Genomic DNA, 10,912 nt, shown 5'->3' with positions numbered 1-10,912 from the left:
CTGAGATTTTCAGGTGATGCAGGAGGAATCATTCCCTCTGGGCACTTGCTCTGCTGACCCCAGGGACATCCTTACCAGCAGGGATTGAAATACTGACCAAAGCCCAGCAAGAACAGCAGAGATGGGCAGATAACAGACCTATCATAGAACAGTGACTAATTTATGAGGAGAGCCTGAATGTGCCCCAGTCAGGGTGGGGTGTGAGCCAGCCCGGAGGAATAGGAAGAAGATAAACAGTGAGGAGGAAGGGTGAGTCCCCAGTTATTGGGGTGGGCACCACAGAGCAGCAGGGCAAAGTGTGAAGGCTGGAAAACTGGGGCTGTTCATTGGGATGTGCTTCCAGCTGGTGAGGTGGATGGGATGTGGGGGACACTCCCAAAATGGCATTAACTGGAGCTTTTTGAGTTGGGACAGGACAGTCTGGAAGGCTCTCCTGGGGTGGGGAGCTGAAGCAGGAGTGCTGCTGGTGCTCCTGGGCAGTGGCTGACAAGGGCCATGGTGGCAGCTGTGCCCTTCCTGCGCCATGTACCCAGCACTCAGCTCAGGTCCCTGTCCCAGCACACCCAGCAGCTCCCGTTTCCTTGGGTGTTTTGTCACTGCAGGCATGTAACACTAAGCCCAGCTGCAACCATTCCAGAGCTGGCATTAGACAAAGCAAAGTAAATCCCCACTCATGGCCCCTCATCACACCCCACATATGGTTGAGCAGGGGTCTGGGGGCTGCAGCCCCGGGGCCAGCAGGCACAGGGGGCAGTGGCTGCCTGTGCCTGCTCAGTCCCTGTGCTGCAGGGGACACGGGGCTGATTCAGCTTTTGCCTTGGCTTCTACTTACACACGTTCACACAGTTCGTTCCCTGCCTGAATGGCTAAATTAAGCTCAGCAACAATGGGCCGCCGATTGTCCCATCGTATTTGCATTGGGCCTGACTTCACAGCTGGCTCCTGGAGGGGCAGCACTCCTGGCCTTGGCAGGGGCTCCCTGCTCAGCTCTCCCTGAGCCCCAGGTGTGGAAACCCCAGTAACACCAGCTCTATGGCCCTGCAGCTCCCGCTGCCCAGTCCTCTGGCAGGAACGATGTGGCAGAGCCCATACACCCATGGGATCCCTCATCCCATCCTGTCCTGTCCCATCTCATCCCATCCCATCCTGGAGCCCCTGGAGCACTAGATTTCTCCTGGCCATTTCTCCCTGTGTCACCAATTCCAGCCTTTCTGGTTCCAAGTCTTTTTATTACCCAAATCTCTGATGATGGATTTTCCAAGACCAGGAAGGTCAGCATGCACGGGCCCTGCTTGGCTGCCTCGCAGTGCCCACCCTCCAGCAGGGCTCTGGCTCAGCTCTGCCCCACACCTCCAGGACATCCATGAGCACCCAGTGCCACGGAGCATCCTTCCAGCCACAGCCCACAGGGAAGGGCTGGGCCAGGCTGGGTTTGTGGCAGCAAGGAGGGGGGTGGGCACCCTGGGGGGGTCCTGAGTGACCCAGGTAGTGCTGTGTGAGGTGGCAGCCCAGCCTGCTCCCTGCTGCTCACTCCCCATGTGCTGCTCCTGCTTGTGGGGGGAGCTCCAAAGCTAGTGGTGACAGGGACACTGTTGTGTCTGTTCAGGGATGCTTCTCCTGCAGATCTCCTACCTGCATCAGCAGCTGAACTCCCTGGTCTCATTCCCTGCTCAGGCAGCTCCTTAACCCTTTCCTCTCAGCAGTGAGGAGGCCTGGCAGAGCACAGAACCTTCTTGAAGCCTGGGTCAGGGTGGCTGTGACCCCCTGGGTGCAGGCTGGCTGCAGGAGCTGGTCCTGACTTTGTTCCCACATGCCTGCAGCTTGAGGAAGCAGCTCTACACCCTGCTCAGTGTTCCCAGCTCTCCTATACCCTTTGCCTTGCACCCCTTCCCTAGCTCCTGGCTGTGCTGCATCCCTGTGCACCTCACCAGCAGCCAACTGGGGCTGCTCTGGGGGCCCTGATCCCTGGGAAGAGCCGGCAGCACCACGGCTGCTGCTCCTGGAGCACCTTCCCGGCTGCAGCGCAGGCATTGGGGCAGCTTTATCACCTTGGCAGAAGGCCTAGAGGCCAGCTGGTGTTTGGGCTGTTTCCAGGGTTTCCAGGCACTGCTGGAAGTTGTTCAGCTCCCACCTTCCCCTGCAATATGTGGGAATTTGGTTCCAGGAGCTGGGACCCAGCTGCTGGAGCTGTTTTGGCAGGAGTGGTACCAAAGGGCTCTGCCACATGCCGAGGGGTCATGCAGGGGGTTGGGATCACTCTTTCCTGCATGTCTTGGTGAGATGCTGAGCCCTCCAACACATAAAAGCACCTGAGGAACCTCCGGAGAGCTGAGGACATTGTTGGATGCCCACTGCCAACCACAGCAGCTGAGCCACCTTCCCAGCTGCCTCTGCCACCGCCAAGGACAGTCAAGCACCAGCCACAGACAGAACCAGCTTCATTTGTTTGTGGTTTCTGAAAGACAAATCCAAGCTGAACAAAATAAATAATCCCAGGAAGAGCCTTAGGTTGCTCCTTCTCCAGGTCCCTGCTGCTGCTTTGCCACGCGAAACAGGAGATTTGACAGGGATTGAACTTGCAGCTGGATGGATTTGGAGAGACCTGGTGTATCCAGGCACATTGGAGGGTCAGGGGTGGATGGAGAATCCTTTCCAGTCAGGGAAAAGCACCAATAAAAGTGCCAGGTGGCACCAGGTCCCTTTTACTGGATTGCCTGAGCTGTCACTGTGCTCACTTGGGTGTTTTTGGAGCAGACCTGGCATCGCTGGGTCAGTCACAGACCCCAGGAGACACAGATGGCTCCACGTGTCCGGCTGGGCAGCAGGCAGAGCTGAGTCCCTTAATGGCAATTTTCCTTTGTCAAGAAGACCTTGTGCAAGGACAGTCCTTGGCTAATTCTGCTTTAAAAAAGCACCTGTAGAAGAGTTGCCATTATCTCTTTGGGGTGCACCTCCAACCCTCCCAGTCCAGCAAAACACAGGAGGATATTTCAGGCTGCAGCTGGAGCAACACCAGGGTGGAGCAGGTCCCAGTGTGAAAACAAAACCCAACCTCGATGTTCATGCTCCCACATCGTGGCCCTGGAGATGGCCCCAGGGATGTTAATAGGAGGATGCATTTTGATTTTGCTTTATTTTTCTGCATTTTGTACCACTACACCATGGTGTGGCTGCATTTATTTATTTATCTGCAGAGATGCCAGCCTGCCCAACAGACCAGCTCGAGCTTGCAAGGGGAAACAGAGGAAAAACACAACCAACCTCCTTTGATATTCCCTTCCCATGAGACCAGCTGGGGCTTTGTTTTAAAGGTGAGCTGCAGAACATCAGTTTAACTGACAGCAGCTTGCAGACAATGATGGGTTTGGAAACAAACCACCAAAGCCACGAGGGTGGGCAGGGATCCCCCTGCATCCCAGGGGCCAAGCCCAGCCTTCCAAGAGAGGGAGAAGGGGCTGGGGACAGTGCCTGTCTGGGGGACTGTTCTATTAGCTGTATTTCCTTTATCAGCGTCAAACATAACATTTATTTTAACTAACCTTGGGCTGAAGCACGAGGGTGGCATTTGCCCCCCAGCACCAGGGAGGGGTGTTAGAGGGAAGCGGGTCCATGGGTGCTGCCCCAGCCCCGACAAGGAGAACCCTCCAGCCAGTGACCCAGCTGAGAGCCTGGTGTATTTGAGCATCTTGCCCCAAAACCAAACCAACCTGTTGGGTTCACTACCCAGACCTACTTCATGACAACACTACCCAAATATTTTCTTATTAACTCCAGCAGCATCCAACCATGCAGCACTCTCTGCCTGGCAGCTGAATGTGCTCGTACAGCACCAGGCTGGAGAAGCCTCCTCAAACCACAGCAACTTCAGAGAGGTCTTGAAATAGAAAAGGGTGTCTGGCTGGCTGGCAGGTGCTGGGGCAGCTCCAGGCTGAGTGCTGCAGCCCCCTGGGGAGCTCTGTCCCCCTGTGAGACCCTGCTCTGTCTCAGCACCCACCGCAGCCACTGCAGCAGCCCCTGCCCTGCCATAGAATGGAAAAGCCCTTTGGGATCCCCGAGTCCAACCATCATCCCTTCTCTACAAAGTTCTCCCCTAAATCATCTCCACCAACACCACATCCAAACAACCTTTAAACACATCCAGGGATGGTGACTCCCTGGGCAGCCTATTCCAGTGTCTGACCACTCTTTCTGTGAAAAATATTTTCCCAATGTCCAGTCTAAACTTACCCTGGTGCAGCTTGAAGCCCTTCCCTCTTGTTCTGTCACTAATTACCTGTGAAAAGAGACCAGCACCAACCTCTCCACAATGACCTTTCAGGTAGTTGTAGAGACTGATGAGGTCTCCCCTCAGCCTCCTCTTTCTCAAACTAAACATTCCCAGATCCTTCAAGCCTTCTTCATCAGATTGATTCTCTAGGCCCTGCACCAGCTTCATTGCCCTCCTCTGTCCTCGCTCCAGCACCTCGAGATCTCTCTTAAATTGAGGTGCCCAAAACTGGACACAATAGTCCAGGTGTGGCCTCACCAGTGCTGAGCACAGGGGGACAATCACCTCTCTACTTCTGTTGGTCATGGACCAGGAGGGCAGTCACTGTCCTGCAGACCTTGCCCTGCCAGGAAGGAGTCCTAGGGGCACATCTAGGTTCAGCAGATCAAATATGTTTAAATTGAAAACTTTGGTCTTTTTTTAACACTGTTTGAGGCTGGTCCCAGGGACATGAGTGGTCATGGAGCTCCTGCTACAGGCCAGGACCCTAGATTTTGACAGGTGAGGTACCACACACACCACTGACCACTGCAATATCCAGGCTACAGCATCAAAATTACCTAGTTTTTCATTGTTTCTTAGAAAACTTCAGCCTGCAGAGAAGGAAGGTGACCTGGGACCTCATGCCTTCACCAGGAGGGATGCAGGACAAGGTTCAAAGCCCAGCTCGGCAGTGGACATGGCCTGAAGAGAGGCCAGAGGCCAGAGCTTGGCTCTGTGACCTGAAGAGGTTTTGAAGCAGGGGAGCCTGAACCTTCACAGCAGAACCGTTTTTCAAAGCCCTTTTTAAGCTCAAAGTAAGAGTTGCCTTTCATAACCAGAAGAAGGAATGAACTCCATTCAAAGAGCAGCGATTTTTGGGTACTTGGATGATGTTGAAGCTCTTGGCTGAAGCACAGACTGCAATAAAATTGGCCACAAAAATATTTAAGGACCTTCCTCTAAATTTCCAGCCTTGCAGTTAGAGCAGCCTGGTTCTGCAGCAGCCTGTGGGGAGAGGGGGAGACCCAGCAGCTTTTGGGCCATGACTCAGTCTGGGAAAGGACTGGGTACGTGTGCTGCTGGAGGAGGGCATTCCCACCTGGAATAGACAGCACCAGCCCAGCTGCTCATGAGGCTGATCCTCACCAAAGCCCTCACTGGCAGCCCTGTGGTGAGTCCAAGCTGGTGCCACCAGCCCCACTCCTGCTGGTGCTGCTGGGGTCTCTCCCCAGCCTCTGCTTTCCGTCGCAGGAGGGATGAAGCCTCATGGCACATTGTGTTTCTAAATGTTTAAATGAGAGAAATGAAGGGCATGAGGAGCCTCCCCTGAGTGCTGAGTACCAGCAGGGCAGGGCTGGGCCAGCGCCCTGGGGCGGGAGGTGACCATGAGCTGCAGCCGGCCAGACGGGTCTATTTTTATGACCCAAGCAGAGAGACACAGGGATTAATCAGCCAGCCCACGGCAACAAGCTAAGTTGGGTTTTAAATTCTTTGGTGCCTGTAATAACTCAGGTGAGACTCTTTGTTCTTGTGAGCTGTAATTTTTCATTTGACAGACAGCATCCCTGGAACACCACAGCCAAAGAGCCATGTCCCAACACACCCCGACCCAGGAAGCAAGACTGAGCCAACCCAGCTGCCTCTTTGCTCCACTTCACAAATCCAAATTTTCCCCCAGCACAGGAGGCTCCAGAAGGTTTGGCTCAACGTCCCTGCTCTGCACCCAGCCCCGCTCCAGAGCCTTTAACCTCCTGTGTGGTTGATGCTGGGGACACATGAAGCTGTTTCATCAACCCCCGTGTGCCCACCCGTGGGGGACCAGCTACCTCCTCTCCTCGTTGCCCTGCTCTGCCTTGTGCCAAGAGCAGCTCCAGGCAGTGCAGGATGGGATGCAGCTGGCACAGCCCAGAGCCCATCCCAGGAGGTGTGGGGCTGCATGGCGCTCACCCATCTCCTCGGCTTTCCAGGTGCTGCCACCAGGTTCCCACTGGGATTACCAAGCACAGTGTTACTGCTGCCAGGAGTGAGGACTCAGCTTTCTTGTTTTCCTGCTGCTCTGCTCCCCTTCCCGCCAGCACCAGGAGGCAGGAGGATGTGTCAGCTCAAGGCTGACTCTAAAGAGGCTTATGCTGACTATTTACCTTTGCAAGGGTCTATTTTTGGCTGCTCAGCTGCAGCTCATTCAAGGAACAGGGCAGCGATTCAGGAGAGAAGCCACATGAGGGTCATTGTTTCTAGGACCCACTTTACCACTTTGCAGGGGCCAGAAGCCTTGCTTGCTTCCTTTTCGTTCCTTTTTTTTTTTTTTTTTTCAGATGGCAAAGCAAAGAGCATCCAAAAGGAAAAGGGGATCTCGTGGACAAGGCAGAAGGACCTTGGAAACCTGCTGCCCCGTCCAACGCTTGACTTGTTGCCTTTCCTTCACTGCAGAGGAATCCCAGGGTTGCTCCTGACCCTACCCCAGCTGCTGCTAGAGGCTCCAGGTTGGCTCCACACTCCCCCCTGTCCCCACACCTCCCACCCAAACCAAGCTCAGAAGTTTGTGGATCTCCAGTGTGAATTTAATTACAGCATCAGGAGTTACCAAACAGGCTGAGACCGGCACCAGGTCCCTCGGGAGGTGTCTGCTGGGGGGGCAGCCGGGTTGTCAGCCCTGTCTCTGCTTCTCCAACTGGTGCACAGTGGAGTCAGTGCACGATGGAGCTCAGGGAGCTCCCCACGGTAAGCACGTCTGCTGCAGTAGAAAGACACCTGAAATGTCCTGCTGGCAGCCAGGCTGCTGGGGACAGCAGGCACAGGCAGGCTGGCCCGAGGGCGGCAGGCGCCGCGGTCCCCTGGGTGCTCGGGCTGGCTCAGCACCGCCTCCAACACAAGAACCAGCTTTGTCCACATGCTGAACTGCAGTGCAGAGCCTTTAACTAAAGAAACCCTGAGTGATTTCCACGTTGCTGAACGACATTTTAATAGTGGAAAAATAATGCTCAAAAATTATCTACTTTGTCTCTTCCCATTGTCTTCTACTGGCCGGGAATGACTGCTGCAGCAAAACCAGCTCCGGATCTCCTGCTCAGGGTTGGCCGGTGCCTCCCAGACCCTAATTCAGCCACCGTTGTGTAGAGCTTGCATCTATGAGTACCTTGAGTGCTGCTGTGTCCCCTGGCTGCAATCAACAGGGCCTGGGGACAGCCATGCAGAGCCAGCACCCAACACACCCCTGCAAACGGGGCTGCAAAAGGACCAGCTTGAGCTGTGGAGACAATCTCTGGCCAAGTGCTGTTCCCCACTGCAAGGCACAGCACCCAGCCTGCACAGCAACATACCACACAAATGCCTCACACAAACTTTTATTATTCACTGAAACATTGTAAATCCTGAAGAACTCACTGCTTCACAGCAAAGCTGCCACCAGCCCTTACATGAGGTGTCACCTCCTGCAACCCCAGCAGGCACCTGTAGCCTCAGTCCCTCTGGAAGCCGGGCTGCTTTGGAAGGGTGTGATGCCGAACTGTCCTCCTCAAGGGGAAGGTTTCCATCCTCTGAATTAAAGGCACACAAATCAGGAACCCAACTGTCCTGCCACATGACAGCCAGTCTTTGGCATGGTGCCTGCATAGGGTGAAGCCTCCTTCCCCTTACAAACACAGCATGGACTTGGTTTGTGTTGCTTTCGCAGGAAGGCTCCCAGTTGCCAGCCTCTGCTCCCAGCAGGTATGGCGCATGCAGGCTCCAGCACAGGCTGTGGATAAGGCCTTGCAGAAACATTTGTAGGCAAATTTGCTTGTCAGATGCAGGAACCCACTGCAGGATGAGGCACAAGGGTGCAGGGTCTCCACATGTGCTGCTAAAGGGACAAACAAGCCTGACAGGCAGAGCTGGAAAGTGAGTCTGGACTGTCCCTTCTGTCAGACCAATACACAGTTGCACATGAGAAGCAGAGTGGCTGAAGTGAGAGGGAGCAAGACAGCCAGGAAAGGCTGCAGGACTTCACACGCCATGCAGGGGATCAGCACAGCTGGCACAGCCCACTGTCACCTCCTTTCCTTTTTAATTCCTACCAGGAAACTATTCCCCCAGCTCTGTTTGGCACAAATGCTGGCTCAGGACACACCTTGGGATGCCACTGAATTTGGTAAGGACATTTGGCAACATGGCTGTGCTCAAGGCCCCAGCTCCACTTCTAGTTGGCAAATGTTTTAGAAGACAAGAGGAGAAACATGCTGTTCTTTCAAAAATACCTCAAGGGAAACTTCCATCAGAGACAGAGCTATGAACCAAGTTTCATTTTCACTTTGGAATGGAGAAAGAGGGTTCACAACTGGCACCAGCTGAAGAGCCTAAAGCCCACCTGGAGTGTGTGTGCCATGGCTATGGCCAAGGCAGGTAAGGACAGTGAATATTCAGCAATATTCACCACATTCACCCGAGAAAAAACATTGGGAAACACACTGCGAACAACAGATTCCCTTAAAAAAGTATCTCAAGTCTGTAGTTGTCAGCATAAAGAAACAGCTTTGCTGTAATGCCTTGAAGAAGTAAACTTTGAAAAGTGTCTATGAAACACCCTGACTACAGAAAAGTGTCTTCAAGTGTCTTGAAGACCCGTGGCTGTGCACTTTCAGTACAAATGGAAACAAAGTCATGCCAGCCAGTATGACATATAAAAAAGAAAGGGCAGGAGACAAGACCTTTGGGTGACCAGTTCTTCCTTGACACCAAAGCAGACACCTTCCCTGCAATCCCATTAGTCTGCAATTTTATTTTTGGCAGATTATAATTAAAATGGTCTCTATGGCTTTAGAGAGAAGCCACTAAGCTGCACATTTTGGTTGAAGCAGAGAGAGCATGTGTGTGGTACGCTTGGATGAAGAGACATGGCAGGGAGAGCTCCTGCCACAGCTCTGGTCCTACTCCTGGCCCACAAACGCTGCTGGTTGTACTTTTTAGTGTTCTCATTTCTCATCAGCAAGTAACAAAGTTCTGGTTGCTAACCAGTCTAATCCCAGAGGCAGAATAAAAAGTCCTTATTAAGACCTAGAAAAGCTTCATGTTTCTAACAAAATTAAATCCAAACGCATGCAAACACTGATACTGGTTTGATGCATTTCATTCAGGTTCTACCACCAGTGCACTGGAATTTGCTTTCCCTGCAGAGTGATTCCATTCCTCCTCCATTCTCCACCTTTCGGTCCTCTCACGAGTCTTGACAAGCTGTCCCTCCATTTTTGTCTTCAAAGTTCTTTCCTATGCACATCCTTCCTGCCCTTCCCTCTTCCGCTGTCGCTCCCTGTTCCTCTACAGCTATTTTCGGAAGGCAAAGACGTCCCGTGTTTTCAAGCCTCTCTTGCCTTCACTTCCTGGTTTAGGAGAAGACCCCTCGACCAGTCCCCCATAGGGGCAGCTCTCAGACTCAGGGTGGTGGCCAGAGCACTCCACAGCAGGGATGAAGCCACTGTCCCACATTCCTGTCCCACACAGCTTGCACAGGTCATGTAGGCTGCAGGGGATGCGGGGCAGCAGGTGGAACTGATAGAGCAGACTCCTCGCCTAGAAGGGAGAGAGAAAAAGTCATTCCCTCCTCACCAGGGGATGAACATGGAGAGCAGGGGTAGCCCATGGCCTCCTGTCCCATCCTCCTGTCTGGCTGCCTTAGAAGAGTCAAAGCTTCAGTAAAGGAGCAGAACACAAACCTGAAGGTTGTGTCCCTGCTGACTGCAAAGCTGCAGGCTGAAGGAGGCACAGGTCACGCCAGCAGGTCCCCTGGCCTGCCATCACTGCCAGCCCGAGATGGACTGGGGACCATGGCACAAAGACAAGCAGCTCTGTCTGCCATTTCCCTGGGCACATTCACCCTCAGCTTCTAAGCACTCTACAACTACCTCTTGTTTCTGCGAAACTTGTTTCCAGGCAAGCAGCAGCATCCGATGCCCCCCAGCTGTAGACAGGCAGGGGGACACAGGAGGTGCAGAAGATGAAGCATCACTCCCTGATTTCCTCAACATTCTGACCCACCTCTCGGAGCTGAGCCTCAGCCTCCACCAGCACAGGGGCACTTACCTTCCTGAGGACGAGCTCTCCACTCATGTGCATGGCCAGGTTGCCAAAATGCAGCAGCATCTGGTCAGTGGCCAGCTGCTGTTCAATGACATCGTCCCCATAGATCACCACGATGGCCACGCAGATAAAGAGGTGGAAATAGTCTGTCTGCAATGAGAAAACAGGGGCTGGAGCACAGCAGGTGGAGGCAGAGGGCTGACTTCACCTCCCCACCCTCCATCAGCACGTTCTTAGCAGAGATTCTGTGCTCCTTCCAGTTTTGCCTAGAGATGTTCAGGACGTGATTACTGGTGAGTTCCGAACCAAAGACTCTCGCCTTCAGAGCAGAGGAGCAGGTTTGCACCACAGCTTTCAGAGCAGACCAGTGATTTTTGGGAAAAATTTTCCAGCTGAGGAAGCAAATCCTGAACCTCAGAAGTGGATGTTCAATACTTTCTGAAAAACCTCCTTTTGAAGCCCAGACATCCTCAAGTAGGAGAGGCAGGCCACAGAGATAAACCTCTTTGATAGTTACAGACCCTTTGTAACACCTCCTCATTTTGGATACTTTCCTACTAAGAGCCTTCATGGACATTCTGCAATGCTTGCTGAGAGGGTGAGGATCCAGCA

General features: G+C 53.4%; 1 protein-coding gene across 4 annotated transcripts in view; it reads right to left on the bottom strand.

Annotated features, from left to right (window-relative positions):
- Positions 1-7,577: 7,577 nt before the first annotated feature.
- The window catches only part of TBC1D16 (TBC1 domain family member 16), a 31,297-nt gene continuing 27,962 nt past the window's right edge, over positions 7,578-10,912 (bottom strand). For all 4 annotated transcript variants that reach the window (XM_051635144.1, XM_051635147.1, XM_051635146.1 and 1 more), the window contains 2 exons: positions 10,304-10,450; positions 7,578-9,793 (listed from right to left, as the gene is read on the bottom strand). In XM_051635144.1, the coding sequence (XP_051491104.1) occupies positions 9,548-9,793; positions 10,304-10,450 (393 nt within the window). In that variant the 3' untranslated portion in view covers positions 7,578-9,547. The remainder of the gene's footprint in view (positions 9,794-10,303; positions 10,451-10,912) is intronic.

The sequence above is a fragment of the Apus apus genome, chromosome 17 (assembly GCF_020740795.1).
Source record: "Apus apus isolate bApuApu2 chromosome 17, bApuApu2.pri.cur, whole genome shotgun sequence".
Lineage (NCBI taxonomy): Eukaryota > Metazoa > Chordata > Aves > Apodiformes > Apodidae > Apus > Apus apus.
Note: the sequence above shows the minus strand (reverse complement) of the source record. Positions and strands in the feature narration are given on the sequence as shown.